This window comes from Urocitellus parryii, chromosome 2 (genome assembly GCF_045843805.1).
Source record: "Urocitellus parryii isolate mUroPar1 chromosome 2, mUroPar1.hap1, whole genome shotgun sequence".
Classification (NCBI taxonomy): domain Eukaryota; kingdom Metazoa; phylum Chordata; class Mammalia; order Rodentia; family Sciuridae; genus Urocitellus; species Urocitellus parryii.
Genome location: NC_135532.1, coordinates 224,543,419 through 224,565,660, shown reverse-complemented (window position 1 = coordinate 224,565,660; position 22,242 = coordinate 224,543,419). Strand labels below are relative to the sequence as shown.

Sequence of the window (22,242 nt, the reverse complement as noted above, 5' to 3'; positions counted from 1 at the left end):
TTTCAGGTAATAGCTGGAATACATTTTCTCCTACCCTCTGGGTTATCTCTTCCCTCTGCTGATTGTTTCCTCTGCTGTCCAGAAACTTTTTAGTTGAATGGAATCCCATTGTCAAACTTTGCCTTTGGTGCCTAGGCTTCTGGGCTTATGTCCAAACCACGGACACGCTTAGGTCATTTCCCCTGTATTTTCCTGTAGCAGTTTCAGTTTCGAGGCTCATACTGAGGCCTTCAACCTGCTCTGAGTTGGTGTGTGGTGACAGGCGTCTGCTTTTAGTCTTCCACATGAGGAGAACGCTTTGCCATGACCACTCATTGGCGAGAACGTCCTGGCTCCAATGTAAGTTCTTCCGAGGGGAGGCCTGCAGTGAGGGCGCTAAAACACAGGGACTTATTCCTGGGCTCCCTGTCCTGTTCTGCTGGCCTAGGGCCCGTGTGACTCCTGGACCATGCTGTCTGGGTCCCTGGGACTCTGAAGGGTGCTTTGAAGTTAGTAAGGCATTGCAGCCTCCACCTTGATCTTGCTGGTTTGTGCTGTGGTCCCACAGGAATCTTGATTCTCCAGCCCGTGAACATTGAACGTCTCTAGTTTTTGCTGTATGTCTCTAATTTCTTTCATAAATGTTCTACAGTTTTCATGGTAGTGATTCTTCACCTCCTGGGTTAAGTGTATTCCTAGGTTTTGTTTGTAGCTGTTGTAAACTGGGCTGTTCTTGGGATTTCTTTTTCAGTTAGTTCGTTTTTGGTGCATAGAAGCTATACTGATTTCTATACGTTGATCTTGTATCCTGTACCTTTACTGAATTTATCAATCTTAATGGTTTTGATGGTGTCTTTAGGCTTTTCTCTTCATGAGATCACACCCTCTGCAAATGGGGTAGGCCATCTCCACTGTGATGGCCCTTCTTTCCTTCTCCTGACTAAGTGCTCGGGCCAAGCTGGGTAGGGCGGTGAGGGTGGGCCTTCTCGCCTCGCCCCAGGCCTTAGGGCAAACCGTGGACTTCCGGTCTCCACCCACTCAGGATGATGCTCGCGGTGGCTATCATATTTGGCCTTAACTGTGTTGAGGAGCACTTTTATCATAAAGAGAGGTTGACAGAAATGATGTGCTCTCTCCAAGTTCCCAAGCACACGGCACAGAGTCCACCTCACTCCTCCCTGCTCTCCTTTCACATTCCTGTTCAGTCCACAATCTCATTAACTGCTCTTGCCTAAGGTTTTCTATTTCATTAATATTCCTATGGAAAATGCTTTTGGTGTATCTCACTTGCTTTTCTATAGCTTTAATTTCTGTTTAAATAATTCCTGCCGTCATTTTTGTCACTTTCTCTGGGTTTGCTCTATCGTGCACCTGTACATAACGAACATGTAAATGTGTGCACATGTGCATGCTCAGCATGGGGAGCCTGGGCACGGCTCACGCCCGTCCAGTGCCTGCCCTCTCTGGCCGCTTGCCGTCCTCTGCTTGCTCTCAGGACTTCCCCTCCTTTCCCAGGTCTCGTCCTCTCCCTTCCCTTCTTTCTTGTGCTTCTCATTTTGAACACCCTCCTCCTGGGTGGGCTTCTCCCTGCTCGCCCGTCAGTCTCTGTCGAGGCTGTGGCTTCCAGCCTGCCGGGCTGGAGGAGGTCTGCTCTCCCAGTGCCTGGACTGGAGTGAGGAGCTCATCTCTGCGGAGTCTCCTCCGTGCGAAGCTGGACAGCGTGGCTTGGGTCATGCTCCTCCAGTGTGGTGCTGGTTTCTCTCAGCAACTCCAGGGGATTCTCTTGGAATCACTTTTTATGCTTCCAGAGCTGCCTGTTGGCACAAGTCCCATGCCCAGGCTGAGGGCACGGAAGTCAGAGGAGATGCCGCAGCCAGGTTGTAACATGGTGTGTGGGCTGGTCACCCTGGTGTTCAGTTCTGTCTCCCTTTTGGGTCCCCAGAGATTTCCCTTACTTTCTTAAGAACCTATCAGGGCATTTAAAATGCTGTTTTTCAAAGGCTCCAGGAATTTCTCTAGTGACTACCGAGCACATTGAGAATGGAGACCCAACATCCCAGGTACTGTGTGCTCAAAGTGCATGGGAAGCGGGTATGGGGGAGGCGCTGTGGGGGATGGGAACAGGACATGGGTGGTTCCCATAAGAGCCTTCTAGCATTGTCTGTATCTCATCCAGGACCTGAGTGTCTCTGTTCAGTACCTAGAATTTGTTTTGCGTACAAAGAACAGGTGTGATGAGACAGTCTCAGCATGCTTACGTGCACGTGATGTCATCCTTCTCCTTTTTCTCTAGTTAACATCTCAGAAGTTGAGGAAAAGGGAAGAAAAAAGAGGAGGACCAAAAGCCCGTGAGGAGCGTGTGCTCTGTGCCACCGGCTGCCCTTCCTCGCCGGCCCGACACCTGCCTGGGAGTCGGGGCCCAGGGGAGCGGATGTCCTTACCTTCTCCTGGTACAGCCTGTGGAGCCACTGCGCTGCCCCCTTCTCATCCTGAGGGATCTCCTCCACCGGGAACCTCCTGTTTCATGGGACCAAGAGTAGAGTGAGTGACAGGGGACGCCGGTTCTTAGGCACACACTACTGCAAGTCCACTGCAGTCTTGACTCTGCTGGGCACCCAGAGAGGCCGAGGGATGCCTCTAGGCTTGGGGACAACCACAAGTGACCCAGCCACAGAGCATGAGCCGGTCCCCTGTGAAGGCCACCACATTAACTGTGCTTCCTGGGAGGCTGGGTCTTCCAGCAAGCCCCCCACTCCCGCCTTTTTTTGGTACTGGGGATTGAACCCAGGAGCACTAAGCCATGTCCCCAGACCTTTTCTATATTCTATTTAGAGACAGAGTCTCACCGAGTTGTTAAGGTCTTGGTAAGTTGCTGAGGCTGACTTGGAACTTTCAACCCTCCTGCCTCAGCTTCCCAAGCTGCTGGGATTGCAGGCGTGCGCCACTGCGCCCAGTGACATGCTCGTTCTCTGAGTGAAAACATCTTTCCTTAGGGACAGAAGGTCACTTCCTCACAACGGGAACCTACTTGCTTCAAATGTGGAAATTAAGAAACAGAGCAGCTTTAAACTAGCCTCCCAACAGCTGCTTCAGATGGAGTCTTGACCCGCTGCATCCAAATCTACACCTGCGTCGCCAGCCCTGGGGCCGTTTGCAGGGGAAGAGGGGTACGCAGGTAAAGCCTGACAGTAACTGGAGAAATCTCCATATGTGACATACCACAGCTCCCATGTTGAAGGTAAGTTGGACGTTGAATAAATAGAAAGTACAAGTCACTAAGATCCCGTTAGACCGTTCAGTGCTTCTGTGTTCATCAGCAGGAGGAGCAGTGGCCCGTGGGAAGGGCCACACCTATCTCACCAGGGCACAGGCAGGAGGGGCCTCTGCCCCAGGACTGGCTCCTCCTCCCTCTGGGAAGGCGCACAAGTCCTGGCACACAGAAGGGCAGCAGAGGAGATGACCCGTGTCACTCGCAGGGGGCAGCTGTACCTCTGCTCAACTCCGCCATAGCTTTGCATGGTCACCTGGCTAAGGAGGAGCAGCACTGAAGCCGCCTGTGGGGACAGGTCAGCTGCCCTGAGAGCCAACCAGGCTCAGGTGGACTTAACGGGGGCCAAATCAGCTGTATCGTAGCTTCAAACTAACAGTGAAAAGCAGAAAGCAGAGAGAACAGAGGCCCTTGGGGCCTCGGCGATGACCAGCCAGGCCGGCCACAGCTCCTAGACTTCAGCCCCTGTGGGGTGAGAGGGAGGCGGAAGGCCATGGCACGAAGACCTGGGCCCTGCAGGGCGGGGACGCTGGACCGCTGGATGGAGCTGCTCTGAAGGACGACATGGCCAGGACCAGCCACTGAGCCCCGGGGCTCTCAGGACCCAGCTATTGAAGTGGGACGGCAGAACAGACCCCACGAAGGGCAATGGGCAGACCAAGGCGGCCTCTGCAGGCTGAGCCCCGGAGGGGGCCACCGAGCAGCTCTGGCCCTGGGCAGCTGCCCAGACAGTCTCTGCCACTTATCCCCCAGGGCTCCCTGCCAGGGTGACAGAACCACCAAGGCTCAACCCTGGTCTGGGCGCCAGCCTAGAGCTAGGGCTTGGGTCTCGAGTGTCTCCCAAAGACCCAGCTGTCAAGGTGTGGACTGCAGGGAGGCTGTCGGGGGGTGGGAACCTCACGAGGGGCTGTGGGCGGCCTTTGGTCAGGGGCCTGCCTCACAGGGGGCCGTGGGGCCACGAGGCGCTGCCTCCCCACAGGCTGGAACAGCGGCCCACCAGTTGTGGGTGAAGACTGAGGGGCAGCTGAGCTGAGCCTTTCCTTTTTATAAGGTGATGACCTCAGGTACTTGTACAGTGACACAAAGCTGACGAGCACCTGGCCACGGGAACTGACCAGCGCCCCAGGTGAACTACTATACCTGTGCCAGAGATTAGCAATACAAGGAGGAGAGCCCGGCTCGCACCCCTTGTGCACCTCTAGGGTGCAAAGAGACCCTAACCTCTGCTTAGCCTGCCAACTGCCAGGAAAGTCATCGAGCCTGTTGTACAGGTCACGAGTTGTCCCTGGGAACTTCCCACAGTGTGGACACAAGAGCTGTTGGCATTTTTTTATAAACTCGCTAACATGAAGGCGGCAGGTGCCATCTCCCAGGTCAGTGACCAGGATGAACCCATCAGAAAAGGCTGGACAGCCAACAGGAACCAGGAGAGCGCCAGGCTGGGGAAGGCCAGGGGCCACCGAGGAGAAGAGGCAGAGCACCGTCCGGCCGCCTGGCCCCTCACGCAGAGGAGAGACAGATAAGGAGGCCCACAGGGACGACACCTGTGGCTAACTCAGACACACCTAGGCCTCGAATCGGGGCTCGGTGGGTCACCTCCTCTTGAGGAGCCAGAGAGACTGGGGGCACCAAGGAGTGGCGATGGCACAGGGCGCTCTGTGAACGGGCATGAGAGGCATCCTTCCTGAGCCTCACAGGACAGGGCAGGGCACAGTGTTCTGAAGCCCTCACACCCAACACGGCATCTAACAGGCCCTGCCTTCCTGGACCCTGCTGAAGCCCTCCCTGGACTGGTGTCTTCAGGGGCCAGGTGTTCTCCACCAGAAGGCTCTGCAGGGACCTGGCTCTCAGCCTTCCACAGGAGGTCAGTGGTCAGCACCTGGGGCTCCAGACCTCTGACCCTGGCCAGACCTGCAGCACACCAGGGAGGGACAGGGAGCTTTACTCCTAGGGATCCGCCTGGGCTTCCAAGGGTGGAGGGAGGGGCAGGAGAGGAGCCTTGTGCTGGCCCAGGGCAGACACAGCTGGGGACGCATAGGCCCCTCTATTCCTCCCTTGGTCCCACGTTCTCCAGTGGATGGCCTGAAGCCCCCAGGCCTGGACATGACCTATGGAAGGCCTCCCGCTCAGGTAGGACAGGGCTGTTGCAGAGCTCTGACACTGCGATGTGCCCTGCGGCTTGTGCAGCCTGGGCTCCTGGCAGGAGCAGGGGCGGAGCGTGCTCACCTCACACACATGTCCGCCTCGTATTTCTTCCCATAGAGGATCCCTAGCAGAGATGGGTTCTTGTTTCCTCTGAAGTTCAGGGTCACGTCATAGACGGCTGCAACTGAGGAAGAGAAACCGGTTTTGTGAGCGGATGGACACGGACACTGCAGGGCGGTGCTGCTGCCCGAGGGACAGCGACTGGACAGCTTTACCCACAGAGCATGCAGCCTGCTCCCCAATGTGGCTGTGGCTCCAGGGTCCCTACTGTCTCCCTTTCCCTCCAGCCTTTCAGACTAACTAGACACATTGCTGCTCTGTCCTCCTGCGTGAAGTCTGCCACCACATACGTTTTCTTATTATTTTATTTTATTATTTTTTACTAAAGTTGTTTCCCACTACCTAGCATCTCATCACCTCAGAAAGTGACCTGCAGACCAATGACCCACCTACTCCATTCTCCCCTTTATGCTTTGGTGTCCTGTGTATACAGGAAACACGCTTGTTCTGAACAAGTCCCTGCTTTTCTTATGGCTCAAGGGACCAGAGGGCCGCGACGGGCAGGCTCTGCTCCGGCCCTGGGGCTCCTACCTGTGCCCCGCAGGCACTGGACCGCGGTGGTGAAGCCCTTGGTCCGAGGCAGCAGGTGGTGCTTGAGGGGGGGCAGCCCCTTGGAGGCGGCCACTTCCATGCTGACGCGGTGCTTGGTCTCCGTAAAGCGCGTCCCTTCACAGTACAGGAGGAACTAGGGCACGGAACATGGGGGCAAGAGGGTTATGCCAGGGCCTGCGGCTGGAACCGAAGCCTGGAAGTGTCAGGCTCAGCATGATCCAGGTCTCAGGAGGCCTTGAGCCACAGCGAAGCACTTGCTGCTGACTTGGTAGAACCAGACACAGAACCACTCTGGTGACAAGCCATGGTGTTCTTTGAAATGCAATTTTATTTTAGGGCTGCACCCTGCCTTCTAGCTGCAATGGAATGCAGCCCAGCTTTCCTGAAAGAAGTCTCCAGAAAGAAGTGAAACTTGAAAGCAGCTCTGGGCAGCAGCCTCTGAGCAGGGTGGAGAAGGTCTGTCCACCCCTGACAGCATGGGCATTAAACATACTAAATAAGGAGCCAGGCTTCCAAGAACAGACCAGAGGGAAGATGCAGAAAAAGACAAGGGCACAGGCTGAGCAGGGCCTGCGGGCTTGGGGAGGGTCTTGTGGTGGGTGGGGTGGCAGAAACCCCACCCCACCTCCCTGAGGAAGCCCCCAGGTCTGCACCACCAGAGGCAGGAGGTCCCCTGGGGCCTGACAACCGTGATCTGGGCTGCCGGAATGAACAGGGGCAGGCTACGAATGCCAGCTGTCACCAGCCAGGGCAGCCCCTTGGGAGTCCCTGCCCACCAGGCACTCACCCACATGTACTCGGGGTAGTCAGCCAGGCGCCTCAGCCCCTCGATGACTGTGTCCCGGTCCTCCTCCCACTTCCTCTTGCAGAACACGATCTCCAGGAAGTACCACGTCCAGCCAATGAGGGGCACGTACAGCAGCTCCTTCTTAGCGAGGACTTTGGAGCTCTGCGGGGGCAGGGGGGCATGGAGTACATGGTGAGGGGCAGACCGCAGGGCAGCATGAGGCCAGCTGCAATCCTGCCCCAGGGACCTGATTCAAAGCATGTGCTATTCATGGGGACCCTACCTTGCAAGAGTATGTGACTTGAATCAGTGTCACCTGGAGGCACAGATGTGCCATGGCTTCCTGAGACAGACAGAGGCTTTTGCTACAGTGAAAGCCCCTCATCCTGCCTCAGTGGTGTTTGCGTTTGTCTGCAGCCACTCAGCTAGTGAGAGCAATTCCGAGAGCTCAGGTGCCATCGTCCAACAGGAGAAGGTAACCATGAGAAATGAGCTGACAGCTAGTTCCAGGACAGGTGGGGACTGTGGAGGGCATCCTGCAGACAGGCCCTGCGAACCAGCCACTCACTGCCTAGCTCCGAGGAATCAGGGTTGAAAACCTCCAAGGAAGGAAAGCCCACCCACCTTGCTATTGCTCACCCCCCACCTCCCTGGTACCCAGCTGCTCATCCCTCCCCCACCCCCACATCCCTAGGACCCTGCTGCTCACCCCCCACACCTCCCTGGGACCCCACTGCTCTCCCCCCACACCTCCCTGGGAACCCACTGCTCACCCCCCACCTCCCTGGGAACCCTGCTGCTCTCCCCCCACACCTCCCTGGGAACCCACTGCTCACCCCCACACCTCCCTGGGAACCCTCTGCTCACCCCCACACCTCTCTGGGACCCCACTGCTCACCCCCCACACCTCCCTGGAACCCCATTGCTCACCCCCACACCTCAATGGGAACCCACTGCTCACCCCCCACACCTCCCTGGGAACCCACTGCTCACCCCCACACCTCCCTGGGACCCCATTGCTCACCCCCCACACTTCCCTGGGACCCTGCTGCTCTCCCCCCACACCTCCCTGGGAACCCTGCTGCTCTCCCCCCACACCTCTCTGGGAACCCACTGCTCACCTCCCACACCTCCCTGGGACCCCACTGCTCACCCCCACACCTCCCTGGGACCCCACTGCTCACCCCCACACCTCTCTGGGAACCCACTGCTCACCTCCCACACCTCCCTGGGACCCCTGCTGCTCACCCCCACACCTCCCTGGGACCCCACTGCTCACCCCCCACACCTCCCTGGGAACCTGCTGCTCTCCCCCCACACCTCCCTGGGACCCCACTGCTCACCCCCACACCTCCCTGGGAGCCCTGCTGCTCTCCCCCCACACCTCCCTGGGAACCCTGCTGCTCTCCCCCCACACCTCCCTGGGACCCTGCTGCTCTCCCCCAACACCTCCCTGGGAACCCACTGCTCACCCCCACACCTCGCTGGGAACCCACTGCTCACCCCCACACCTCCCTGGGACCCCTCTGCTCACCCCTCCCCCACACCTCCCTGGAAACCCACTGCTCACCCCCCACACCTCCCTGGGAACCCACTGCTCTCCCCCACACCTCCCTGGGAACCCACTGCTCACCCCCACACCTCCCTGGGACCCCACTGCTCACCCCCACACCTCCCTGGGACCCCACTGCTCTCCCCCACACCTCCCTGGGAACCCACTGCTCTCCCCCCACACCTCCCTGGGAACCCCACTACTCACCCCCACACCTCCCTGGGAACCCACTGCTCACCCCCACACCTCCCTGGGACCCTGCTGCTCACCCTCCACACCTCCCTGGGACCCTGCTGCTCACCCCCACACCTCCCTGGGAACCCACTGCTCACCCCCACACCTCCCTGGGACCCTGCTGCTCACCCCTCCCCCACACCTCCCTGGGACCCCACTGCTCACCCCTCCCCCACACCTCCCTGGGACCCCGCTGCTCACCCCCCACACCTCCCTGGGACCCCACTGCTCTCCCCCCACACCTCCCTGGGAACCCACTGCTCACCCCCACACCTCCCTGGGACCCCACTGCTCACCCCCACACCTCCCTGGGAACCCACTGCTCACCCCCACACCTCCCTGGGACCCCACTGCTCACCCCCCACACCTCCCTGGGAACCCACTGCTCACCCCCCACAACACCCTGGGAACCCACTGCTCACCCCCACACCTCCCTGGGACCCCACTGCTCACCCCCCACACCTCCCTGGGAACCCACTGCTCACCCCCACACCTCCCTGGGACCCTGCTGCTCACCCCCCACACCTCCCTGGGAACCCCACTACTCACCCCCACACCTCCCTGGGACCCCTGCTGCTCACCCCCACACCTCCCTGGGAACCCACTGCTCACCCCCACACCTCTCTGGGAACCCCACTACTCACCCCCACACCTCCCTGGGAACCCACTGCTCACCCCCACACCTCCCTGGGACCCTGCTGCTCACCCTCTACACCTCCCTGGGACCCTGCTGCTCACCCTCTACACCTCCCTGGGACCCTGCTGCTCACCCCCACACCTCCCTGGGAACCCACTGCTCACCCCCACACCTCCCTGGGACCCTGCTGCTCACCCCTCCCCCACACCTCCCTGGGACCCCGCTGCTCACCCCCCACACCTCCCTGGGACCCCACTGCTCTCCCCCCACACCTCCCTGGGAACCCTGCTGCTCACCCCCACACCTCCCTGGGAACCCACTGCTCACCCCCACACCTCCCTGGGACCCCACTGCTCACCCCTCCCCCACACCTCCCTGGGACCCCGCTGCTCACCCCCCACACCTCCCTGGGACCCCACTGCTCTCCCCCCACACCTCCCTGGGAACCCTGCTGCTCACCCCCCACACCTCCCTGGGACCCCACTGCTCTCCCCCACACCTCCCTGGGACCCCACTGCTCACCCCCCACACCTCCCTGGGACCCCGCTGCTCTCCCCCCACACCTCCCTGGGACCCCACTGCTCTCCCCCCACACCTCCCTGGGAACCCACTGCTCTCCCCCCACACCTCCCTGGGAACCCACTGCTCACCCCCACACCTCCCTGGGAACCCACTGCTCTCCCCCACACCTCCCTGGGACCCCACTGCTCTCCCCCCACACCTCCCTGGGAACCCACTGCTCACCCCCACACCTCCCTGGTACCCAGCTGCTCACCCCCCACACCTCCCTGGGAACCCACTGCTCACCCCCCAACACCTCCCTGGGAACCCACTGCTCACCCCCCCCCCCATACCTCCCTGCTGCTCATTCCCAGAGCCTCCCTGGGGCCCCCTGCTCACCCCCAGCACACCAAAGCGTTCACACATGGTCCACCCACAGAGGAAGTCGATCTCGAAGTTGTGATTGAGGATGATGACCACGTGCTCTTTCCCGAAGTGTTCCACCGTGGCCTGGTCGGTGAACAGAGTGCACTCCGTGCAGGACCACCACTCCAGGAGCATGACCAGTTCTGGGGGCAGAGGAGGGAGTTGGCACTGCACAGCCCTGACCATGGCAGGGCCGCCTCTGTGCAGGCAGCCGTGTCCCCCGCAGTCTCTGGCATGCTCTGGGAGTGCCTGCAGGGCCAGTATTTTCACTAGAGGAGAATTCTCTTCCCAAACTAAGTTTTGAGGACTTATATTAACAAGTTTCCCAACCCAGCTTTCTCAAGGTGAAAGGTGATGGGCAGGCCCAGCTGCACGGCTGCTCACAGGGACTGCACCAGCCTGCAGCGCAGAGGTGGGACCAAGGACCAAGTGGGGCCCAGCCTGAGAGCTGGTGACAGCTGCAGCCCCCCCCCCCCCACAGGACCATGGAAAAGCAACCCCTGCCAGGCTCTCTCTGGGGTCCACTCTCCTGTTACATTGTGTCTCTGACTTGAAACAAAGAGCAACAGGAGTTTGCCGGCTTCTTTCCTGGGCTCTGGGCGGGAGCACTGGAGCACGCTCCCAGGAACCTGGGCGGTCACCTTCACTGAGAGCCCCACGTCCACCACCGTCCGCACAAAGCCTGCAGGACAGTGGCTGCTTCAGGACAACTCAGGCGTGTGGCATCCACCGTGTCTCCTCCTGGAGGGCTCATGGGATGCACACGTTCACTCTCAAGAGAACTCGGGGTCTAGAGAATTCTGCTGTAAGAACCCTGCATCTGTGCAGCCCGGGAGGGGGTGGGGGGCAGGCACTCATCTGCCCATGGAAGGGCAGCTGGAGCCAGACCCATAGCCAGTTGTCTGAGAAGGGTGACCTCAAAGGACCAGGACAGCTTCCAGGTGCAGGACAACCAGAGGACGGCCGTGTGTTTCTGGCACAGGATGATAACTGATAGCTCCCGAGGGAGCCCCCGCCGACTCCCCTGCCAAGAACCAGCGGGACACAGTCCAGAGAGCACTCACGGCCACCAAGACAAGAGCGAGAGTAGGCAAGGCTGTGGGGACTGGGACCCTTGTGCACTCATGGTGGTGACGTCAAATCGTACAGCTGCCTTGGAAAGCAGCGGGTGGGTCTGCAGCCACGGTCCCCAGCACACTCGACCTAGGCCAGCAGCCCCACCTGGCATGTGCCTGGGAAGCCGCAGGCTGCGCAGCCCGTGGCCGACACCCACAGCCCCGCTGCTGTCTGGGCGCACGGGCGGAGCTCAGCCAGAGCAAGGGTTGAGTTCGGAGGCTGCTGCACCTACTGTGATTCCACCTCGTGACACGGACAGGCATACCACAGGGACAGAAAGCAGTTCAGGGCTGCCTGGGCCAGGGCGGGCTGAGGAATGACCCTTAAGGCCCCAGGTTTCGTTCTGGGCTCAGACAGGAGCCTGGTGGGGCCCCACCAGGGGGCCATGCACTCTAAGTGGGGACTTTTAACTCAGTAAAACTGTCTGAAAAGAAAACAAAGGTGACCAAGGTGACGTCTGGCTTGCGCATCTGAGAAGGGCCCGCTGACCGGCTTCCCCTCTCCAGCAGGGCCACCTGGGGTGGACACGGACAGGACCTGGTGGCGTGGCTCTGTTTCCCACCAGCACACTCGGACCTAACTGGGGGAGGGCCCCCCAGGGCTGGGGGGCTGCTGTTCACAGTGCATTCTGCTAGATGGGGACTTTTTCTTTTAATTGCAGTAGGAACTCTCCACATGAGATCTGCCCTCTTACTGCACGTTCAGGTGTCTAGTGCAGCACGGCCATCGGAGGCACAGTGGGCACTGGGACCTGTCACACCCCCCGATCCGCTGCTGCCCCTCCCCTCCTCGGTGCACACCCTGCTTCCTGGCACTTGAGGTGCGCAGCATTTGTCCTCCAGTGACGGTTCACCCACTCTACACCACGTCCTCAGGGTCACCCACACTGGCCCCCCCCCAGAAATCCCCTTTCTGTCTACTGCTAGCAGCACCCCATCACCCGCTGCGCCTTGTCTTCACCCCCAGCTGCTGGTGGCTCTCAGGCCACTGCTGCTTGCTCCTGTGAAGGGAGAGACAGGTGTCTGGGGCGGGCGTTCTCAGAGCTGGCCTCCCTCCAGTCTGAGAGCCGGCAGCGGAGATTCAGTCAGCTGACTTAACGTCCCCCTCATTCAACGACCAAGCCGTCTCTGCACGTTTCACCACAGTGCCTGACAGCAGCAGGGGTCCCCTGACCACTGTAGGACAGTGCTCTGTGTTCCTGTAACTCCACCACACAGCAGAGGGGGATCGCGTCTGTTTCACAGAGAGAGGTTTGGAGCTGAGGTTTGGAGTCTGCGTCCTGCTGTGTGAGGCTTCGCCCAGGGGCAGCAGGAAGGGCTGGGTCAGCGCTGGGGGCAGCATGGAGCAGGGATTAGGTCCCCAGTGCATGCTGTGGGCTGCGGCCACATGGACATTATCAGAGAGACGCAGACGAGGAATGTCCCCCACTGGAGTCAGGTGGGCTGGCACGTCCCTGGGCTGCCTTCATTTCAAATATTTGAGGATTCGACGCTGATTTTCTTGATTTCTGCCTCAATGATTCTTACTGTTGGGCTTTCATGTCTTTTTTTTTTTTAAACTGTCTTGTCTTCTTTTAAACCAGGATTTGTCTTTGTTTTCTTAGTCCATCTTTTTTTTTTTTTTAATAATTTTTAATCGTACATGGGCAAAATGTCTTTGTTTTGTTTATCCATTTTTGTGCAGTGCTGAGGAGGGAACCCAGGGCCTCACCCATGTAAGGCAAGGGCTCTGCCCCTGAGCCCCAGCCCCAGCCCCAGGCCATTTCATCTTGAGTCTCGCTGTGTTCCCCAGGCTGGCCTTGAACTCAGGGCTCAAGGGATGCTCCTCAGCACACCGAGGACTTGGGGCCACAGCCGACACCAGCTCGATCTACCCTTGTCCAGACTTTGGGAGTCCTGCCTGCTTCTCGCTGCCCTCCCCCCACGCAGTTGGTGAAGTCTCCAGGTAAGACTCTCACCCGATTCCCGACCAGCCTGAGGCCAGGCAGGGTCACCTGGCTTGCCCTCCCGAGCAGGCTGCCCAGCACGGTTCATTCCGTCCTACCCTCTGGGCATCACTGCTGTGTGATGCGGCCGTCTGGAGTCACCTGTGCCCATGTCTTCAGCCGCCATTCCTTCTCGGGATTCAGTCCCTATCTCCAGGACGGTTTGTTCTTAGGGAAACATGCTCTTCAGAAGACACTGGTGAGACTCTGCGGGGTCTCCTTTGTCTGTCTACATGGCCACCGTTATTTTATCTCATTCTTTCTCCTGAAAGGCCGTTTGCTGATGCCAGGTGAAGGTGAAGGCAGCTGGCCTCTGCAGACGGAGGACATCGGGCCCTCTTCCTGCAGTGCTGTGAGGCCCTGCCTGCCCTGACCGGTCTCCCACGTTCCTCCTGGCACACTCAAGGCCCCTCTATCTCAGCCTGGTGCCCAGGTGCACATTTGTGTTTTTTCCTGCAAGGTCTGTACGTGTTTACTTCCTGCGCCTGCAGAACCCTCTTCGAGTCAGCGTGGGGAAATTCTCAGCCACCACCTCTTCCTACGTGCTCCAACCTGCCCCCCTCCTTGGGATGGGAACCCGAACCCCGTGGCAAGGACATTCACGCCATCTCTTTTAATGTCCTTCCCTACTTCCCATCTCCGGCCCCTCTGCTGTGTCTGGATGGTACGTTGTTGTTCTGTGGGACTAACGCAATGTCCAATCAACCCATCAAGTTTTCACGTTTAAAAAGTCTAGTCTACGATTTTCATTTATTTAAGTTCTTCTTGGTTCCTTCTCAATTTGGTCTTGGTAGTTTCAAGTCTGCAGTTGGGGTCTGCCCTTGATCATGGGTGTGAACTGCATGCTCTCCAGCCTGCAGAGCCCGCACCGCCCACTCTGCGGAGTCCAGCGCTGGCGACCCTCTGTGCATGCCCCCAGGTGGTGTGGGCTCCACTCCATGGTGGCTGCCTGCTGTCGGGGCCTGAATACGAGCACCCTACTTTAACCTGACTCTCCGTTTCTGCTGAGAGGTTTCCTTTCCTTAAAGATTTGGTTGTTTTATGTTTTGCTTCTGAACGTTACTGGAAATGGGAGTCTGATTCAGTCCTCACTAATGCTGCCCCTTCTGTGTGCATTTCTACCAAGTCTACCCACACTCATTCACAGGTGCTGGACAGCAGGTTCCTAATTCTCCCTTCCCACAGAGGAGCCGAGGTCTCTTATGTTGAAGGGAGGGTGAGGCTGGGTCTCTGAGGCAGTGGATCGGGGGGCCATTGCTGGCTCCTGAGCAGGGTGGGGTGGAGGCGAGGCCAGGAGACGCGCTCCCCCTGCGCACGCTCACACACGCATGCCCAGACACCTGAGGAGCAGGCCGTGCGAGGGAGACGAGAAACCCTTCCTGCGCCTCCCTGAACACCTCTCTGGCAGCGTGTCACGTACTCTGCCACACTCACACGCACACCCACGCACAATGTCTTAAAAAACCACAAAACACAAACAACAGCACACCTGAACTTTGTGGTGAACCTTGCTTTCACTTAGTGTTTGGCAGACAGCTGCTACCAGCAGAGGTGCTCCTGGTGTCCATGGGGGCTCCCACTGTGGGGACAGCCACGTGCAGTCCCCACCAAGGGCACCAGGCTTACTGCCAGCTTTGCACCAAAATGAATGCGGTACCATGCGGGCGCCTGTCCGCACAGGTGCTCCTGCAGATCTCTAGCCTGTGTTCCTGTTTCGTGGAGGAACTGGACCCAAAACCAAACCACCAGAGCTGCCAGCAGCACTGCCATGTTCCCTGCGAGGACATGCCTGCCTGTACGCCCTTGGGCTGGCGTGAGCAGCTCTCTGCCATCCTGCAGATGGCGGGGGATGGGGGGTCTGTGCACAGGTGCACACATGTGCGCTAGCACGTTCAGATGGACAGACGGACACCCACACACACATTATTTAAGGGCAGTCCCGTCCTTTTCTCTTGGTGACGCACACTGCAGGACGCTCAGGAGCGTGGAGTGCCTGAGGTCTGCTCCGCCAGGCTCTGGTACCGGGCAGCCAGACCAGCTGTGTGTTGGGAGCTGGGCTGGGAGGCTGAGCTGACGGCTGCCTTCACTTTTCTTGAAGACATCCCCAGCACTAAACCAGGTGGATCGGCCTCGCGGGGTCCCGATGTTCCCGCGTGTGGACACAACATGGTTCAGCCCAGCAAAGGCTGGCACTGAGATCCGCTGCCAGGCGTGACTCGGACAGCACGGAGCAGCCCCTCAGTCCCTGCACTGGAGAGGGCTCAGGCCCCACCTGCTCTGCCCCTCAGGCCCACCCCTAGAGGAGAGGGCGGGCGGACACTCACGGCTCCAGAGTGAGTAGGCCAGGCGGCAGTTCAGGCGGCGGTACAGCTGCTTGTTGATGGGCCAGAGTGCCAGCGTGCACAGCTGGGTGAAGTTGATGACCAGCCCGCTCACCACGAAGACAAACCCGATGAGCAGGTGCACCACGAACTGGGTCTTCAGGTAGGCGAGCAGGCCCATGGTCGCTGCTCAGGGGCGGGCGCAGGGTCCTTCGCTGAGCACAGCAGTCCTGCAAGGATAGGAAGCGGTCAGCACCAGAGAGTGGACACTGTTCTGACTTTACCTGACAGTCAGTGAATTGAAACACAGAAAGGTTGGGTGCCTTACTCAGAGTCACACAGGAGCCTGGCAGGTGAGCCAGATGCCAGTTTAGGCCATGAGGTCTGAGAGTCCACGGGCACAGCCTCAGGTCCAGCAGCCCCCCCCCCCCCCGGGCAGTCTGGAGCACAACTGGCAGGCCAGGGCAGCTGTGCAGCCATCATGGAGCCTGACTGGCTCTCTGGCTATTCCACTTGGGCCAGGATGAGCAGGTCCTAAAGCCAGCTGGCACACCGGCACAGCTGCCCTGATGCCCTGGAGTAGGGTCCAGCTCCACACCACTCCTGCGGTTCCATCTCCAGGGAAGGCTCAGGAGCCTGGCGGTGGGCCAAGCTAGACGTGCCTTGAGCAGACAACTCGTCTTACCCTCGACTCCGCGTGAGAACCCCGCCTCTGTAACCCACCTCCTGCTAAGCACACCTGTGTGGCCATGCGCAGTGGCTTTTATTCTTGTGCAATGTCCCCTAACCTGGGTTAGAACTGGGTTATTCCGACCCACTTCCTCCTCTGCCTGTGGTTTTGTGGTGGTCTGGGCTATAATAGATGTGTTGTAGCTCCTGCTGGGGGCTGAAGGGCGCAGAGGCCACTTGGTTGCTGCCCTTTGGCCTGCCAGAGAGTAAGGTTCCCTGCCCAGCTTCAAGGCTGAGCGGGTGCCTGCCCTCAATAGTGCCCCAGCAGTCTGATGTGGAGCCAGCACCTCGAGGTGTGGCTCACACACACATCACGCTCACTGAGTGAGGTGCAGTGTGGTGAGTTCTGACACGTCCAGGCGCCAAGAGCCACCACGGTGAGACCATGGGCTGTGCTGTCCCCTTTGGTCTCCAAGCTAGCAACACCAAACAGGCTCCCGACAGACCCATTGTTCTTGTTTCGAAAAGGCTCAGGGGGTCCTGGCCTGGCCGTCGGGGGGTGCAGGCCTCACCTGCAGTCCCTGGGTGGCCTTCCCAGGGCTACCACCATGCCCCACCTGCTGGGGGCCCTAGGGCTGCATCCAGCCTGGAGATCACGCCCATTTGCATCCCAGTGTCTGAGTGGACAGGGCTGTCACAGGAGTCCCCCAGCCCTGCTGTGTGGAGGCTGCCCCCATGTATGTGGCCCTGAAGGACACCTGAGCCCCACCACCCTCTCTGTCCCTGCGCTCACAGCCCAGCTGCCGCACCCCACTCCTTTCTGCTGTCTGGAACTTGGTGCCTGGAGTCCAGCTTCAAGGTCGCAGTCTCCGAGGCTCGTGGGAACCTTGCCGAGGACAGACAGGCCCAGCTGGCTGCCCAACTGACTTCAGCCCCGGGGCCTGGTGATGGCAGCAAGGCCCCCCAACTCATCCACCCCAAGCTGAGATGGTATCCTGCCACCTGTCTGCCAGGCTCCCGGCCACCTGACGTGGCTCCTCACCACTGACCCCCTGCTGGGCCATCGACCCCCCCCCACCCGATGCTCAGGTGATGACTTCACCATGTGCTGTGGCCAGACCCCGAGCTGGGGGACATCTTCTGTTCACTTGCTAATTTCAGCCGGCTGCTCTCAGGAGCACCTCCACCTGGCTATCCTAAGACACCTGCTGGATGACCGCCTCAGCCATCGCCACACTGCGCCCCTGCCAGGGGGTCTGTTGTAGCTGTCAGACCCACTGGGTGCCCTGTCCCACCTCCGGCCTCAGCGGCTCGGACCTTGATAAACACACCACCTGCAGCTGCCTCCGCACAGAACACCTCTGCCCCTCTCAGCCCTCAGCTGCCCGTCTGTCTCCCAGCTCCTCTGGATGGCGGAGCAGAAGAGCATGGGGAAGGGTTTCAACTCCACCCCCAGGAGGGTTTGCTCAGGTGCCCCGATAGAGCAACTTCCAAACAATGTTCTCCCCGGTTTTAAAGTGACTTTCACATTTTTAAACTCAAGATTAACAGGATATAAGTTCAGGCCCTTCTCACCAGGAAGACCACTCATTCCCTGCTCCCTGGCTGTCCGGGCCCAGGGGCCTTCTGCCCCAGGGCTGGATGCTACCCACGAAGGGCTTATTGAACACTCTGACCTACTATTCTGCAGCTCCCTTTATGTTTCTCCTGCACAGGCTCCGGCTCAGTGTCTGGCTGCAGGACACTCCACAGCTGGATGTCACCCTCTGTCCCCAGAGTCAGGATGATCTCAATGGCACCCAAGAACCTCGGCACTGCCATGATAGTAGCATTCAGGGCTCCATCCACACGGAGCCCACCGAGGGTCCCGATGACATTCAGGACCCCTCCCAGGATTTCAGGTCCTCTGCCCCAGGTTCTGGGCCTACGGAGTGGCCGAGGAGATTGTTCCCCCAGCCGATGTGCCTGCGTCCTCAGCTGCTGTAGGCTCGACATTTCTGGAAACTCTACGGGGGGCTGGGTACCCTGCACCAGGCGTCCCTCAGGGTCCCGGCCCAGCCAGGGTGGAAGCTGCACCACTGGCCACCACCACTGGGAAGCTGGTGGCTGCTGAGCCTCCAGCAGCCTGGCTAGGGGCAGTCTGGGCTGAGCCGATGTTCCATCCCATGTGGTCATCAACACAGGCAGCGCTGGGACACCACCTTCCTGCTTCATCCCTGAAGACCTCCCTGAGCAGGCCAGCAGAGCTCGTGCCCACCGGGCAAGGAAACAGACAGGCAGCCACAGGCCCCAGGTCCACCCACGCTCACTGAGTCTGAGGTCTCGGATGTCACGGGCGGCCTTCTAGTGCGAAGAGCACAGCAAGACAGACAGCGGGCACCCGCCAGCCCACAGGGCACAGGCCAGACACCCGAACTTCAGGCCTCTGACCGTTGTCCTGGCTCAGCCCTGGCTGAAGCCCCTCTGCAGCACTGCGTGCAGCTGAAGCTCCTCCCACGCTGGACAGATCCTGCCGGAGGGGCACATGTGGCCAGCCTGCGCCCTCCAGGGAGGAGAGGCGCTGCGTCTTTAGAAGGCACGAAGGTGCCCAGCATTCTCCTGTGCCCATGGTGCCCAGGGAGGGCCCAGTGGGAACCAGCGTCCACTGCACTGCAGCTTGCAGAGCTTCCTGGGCCACTGTGCTGCACAGTCCACGGTGTGGCATCACGGGGCGGCATCACGGGGCGGGCGTGACTTCTATGTTCCTGCTGCTGCGATGTCATAAGGACCCCAATGCGGCCAGTCCTCAGGTCTAACTCCCTGCATCGCAGATGGGAAACCAAGACCAGAAGGGCCGGAGCCGAGCTCTGGGGCGCAAAGCCCTCCTTTAGTTGCATGTCTGACACGTGAGGATGGGGTTCATGGGGGTGGGGTCCTCTTCACACCCTCCCCACCCTGGGTTCCCGTGGACACCCCGCACATCCCTAGAGCTGGGGCAGGAACTACCAGTGGCTTCTCCCCACCCAGGAAGGAAGTCACACTGGGCAGGACCTTGGCCCGGAATGACCTCCAGGCACTGGCATGACCTCTGGGGCCTAGTGTGACCTCCGAGGCCAGTGCTCAGCAGCTGGAGGTGAATACCCAGCCCACCCTACCCACGTGGCACCTGCCAAGGATGCTGGGGGGGCTCTGAGTGCACCTGAGTGAGTCAAGCCCGCCCCAGGTGACCCAAGGACCCAGAACCTGACTATCTGGAGATGGGGCTGCTGCAGAGGTGATCAGGGCCACATCATGGGCTGGGCCCAGATCCAGTGTGACCCGAGGACTCCTGGAGGGTGCAGACTGAAGGCACAAGCCAGGCAGAGGAGACCAGCTCTGCCACGCTGCCACCTAGGGCTCCCGGCTCCAGAGCCCTGAGACGAGGAACCCTGGACATCAGCCCTGGTCTGTGGAGCTGCTGCAGCCCTGGTGAGCTCACATGCCCTCAGACACATGGGCCTCCTTCGGCTTCCTGGATCCCGCGGTCCTGAGAACATCCTTGCCCCTGCCCCACTATGCCAAAGACGGGGCCCGGCTGCCCCAGTGTCCCCTGCCTTCCCAGACACCAGCTGACCCAGCACCCTCCCCGACCTCCTAGTCCATCGCCAGGTGCCTGTGTCCCTCTCAACCCCTCACCAGTCCTGCTCCCCATGGTTGGTCCCTTCCATCTACTTCCTCAAGAACCAGCCAGCCAGAGGGCCCCTGTGGGTCACCTCCCGGGCACGCCCCTTCTCTGCCAGAACCTCAGTCCCTGGTCCAGCTCCCTTTGGCCACCAGTGATGGCCAGGGCCCCGAGACTCTGCTCACGCGAGACCCTGCTGACCTGCTCTGCATGTAGAGGACTGTCTGGCTCCCCTGAGGGGGAGGTCAGTCCCTCCGTCCAGAGCCCTCTGGCTCTGCAGACGGCCCTGGAAGAGCCACCAGCTTCCCCCAGCTGCCTCCCACTCACCCTCAGCCAGGTCTTGCTCTAGGTGACCTGCTGCCCCTGGGACCTGAGAGTCCAGCGAGAAGGTAGCAGCCCCGAGGCCACTCTGGGGGAGACGCACCCAACCCCACGACCAGCGGCGCCTGGCCAGACTGGCCTCCAGCCTACGTGTGCCGAGGCCACTCTGGGGGAGACACACCCAACCCCACGACCAGCGGCGCCTGGCCAGACTGGCCTCCAGCCTACGTGTGCCGAGGCCTCGTCTGCTGCCCACACCTACACAGGAGGCTGGCCGCCAGGATACAGAGCCCTCTGGTTGTTTGCGATCTTCAGTGATGTACATGTTCAAGGGTACGACAAAGGAGGACGGGGAAATGACTGGCCCCTTCCCTCGGCCTCATTCCCTTCCCCGTCCGCCCACCCTCTGCCCATCACTGCCGTGGTCGGAGGCCCTGGGCCAGGAGATGCTGGAGAAGGAGCCCACAGGCAGCACGGCGTGAGGGACAAGGGCAGCAGGGCACTGGGCGCAGCTTCAGGTGTCTCCATCCAGGGCGCAGCATCTGCCCCACAGGGCCAGGTCTAGGGACCTGAGAGGTGCCACCAACTGGGTGCAGGAGTCAGTCGGCTCCCCATGGTGAGCCCCCCATGCCCTCGGCCCCTGCCTCTCAGTGCCACACGTGTCACCAGGGGCTGTGGGGCGGGACACCATGGCAGCCAAGCAGAGGACAGAAGCCCAGCAGCAGAGACGGCGCCCCTGGGAGGCTGTGCAGCGCGGGGGGGCGGGGGGCACAGATCTGGTGACCATCACTAGCGAGGTCATAATGCAGCTGTGGCCCAGCCGGGCCTCCCCGCAGGGTGCAGCCTGTTCATCAGTCACTCAGCCAGTCTGGAAATCGAGGGCACAACTAGAAGTTTAGAGGAAACAAACCCAATCTGACCGTGAGGTCTGAAGGTTGACTCAGTCCGGGGTGACGCCAGAGGGACACCTTGTCTTCAACAAGCCTGGGGCAGCGGATGGACCTGCGCGTTGGCCCACCCACCTGCCACACCTGGCACTGGCAGGAGGTCTGGGCCTGGACGGGGAGGGAAATCGCCACTCGCAGAGGGCAGACAGGGCACCTGAGGCCAGGGGTCTGCTTCACCAAGTGCCGTGTGCACAGGAGACGCCGGGGAGCTAAGAGGGAGGGACACCCCACGTGGAGCTCGAGGCCACCCCAGGGGTCGCAGGGACCCAGAGGAGAAGCTCCCTCCCCCCTCAGCAGTTCTCAGTCGCTGACAGCTCTGTACCATGTGGTCATCTGGGCCTTGGCTGCTGGAACCTCTGCTCCACCCCATCGGACCCCACGTGGTCATTTGGGTCCTATGTGGTCACTCAGGGCCCGAGCTGCTGGCAGCTCTCCCCACGTGGTCACTTGAGGTCCTGGTTGGAAGCTCTGCCATCTTCAACACGTGGCTTCCAGCTTATCCTGCGCATTGCCTTCTGGGCAGGCAGAAAGGGGAAGCTGTGGGTCCAGGCAGAGGAGGACACAGGAGAGGGCCTGTGACACAGCATCAGGGCAGGTGAAGGAGGAGCTCTCTGCATGCTGACAGACGGACATGAGCGCAGACAGAACAAACGGCACCCTGTGCCCGGGCCACATGCCCCTCCCCACAGCTGCCCTGGTCCAGCCACGCCCCTGCTCCCTGAGAGTGGGGCCCACTCCCATCCTGGAACCTGGATGGCTCGGGGCTGTGGGAGTGGCATCCTGTGACTTCCAGCTGGCCTCCCGACCCACAGCCTCCCTTCTGCCCCCTGGCCTTCAAAGGAGGGCAAGCCCACAGGGGTGAGCCTGCGGGGGCAGAGATGGACCACCCTACCGAGGTCCCCAGACCAGACCGGCTGCCAGCAGGCAGATGACCTCAGAAAACCCACCCAGCTGAGCCCCGCCCCAACTGCAGCCCCTGAAGAAGGGTCTCTGGTCGCCACACTCTGAGGTCAGACTGACCAGACAAGACCAAGGCGCCACAC

The 22,242-nt window shown here is 60.3% G+C and overlaps 1 protein-coding gene across 4 annotated transcripts in view; it reads right to left on the bottom strand.

Annotated features, from left to right (window-relative positions):
• The window catches only part of Agpat3 (1-acylglycerol-3-phosphate O-acyltransferase 3), a 73,129-nt gene that overhangs the window by 8,026 nt on the left and 42,861 nt on the right, over positions 1 to 22,242 (bottom strand). For all 4 annotated transcript variants that reach the window (XM_026410110.2, XM_026410113.2, XM_026410112.2 and 1 more), the window contains 6 exons: positions 15,626 to 15,852; positions 10,175 to 10,344; positions 6,852 to 7,013; positions 6,044 to 6,197; positions 5,474 to 5,576; positions 2,421 to 2,496 (listed from right to left, as the gene is read on the bottom strand). In XM_026410110.2, the coding sequence (XP_026265895.1) occupies positions 2,421 to 2,496; positions 5,474 to 5,576; positions 6,044 to 6,197; positions 6,852 to 7,013; positions 10,175 to 10,344; positions 15,626 to 15,803 (843 nt within the window). In that variant the 5' untranslated portion in view covers positions 15,804 to 15,852. The remainder of the gene's footprint in view (positions 1 to 2,420; positions 2,497 to 5,473; positions 5,577 to 6,043; positions 6,198 to 6,851; positions 7,014 to 10,174; positions 10,345 to 15,625; positions 15,853 to 22,242) is intronic.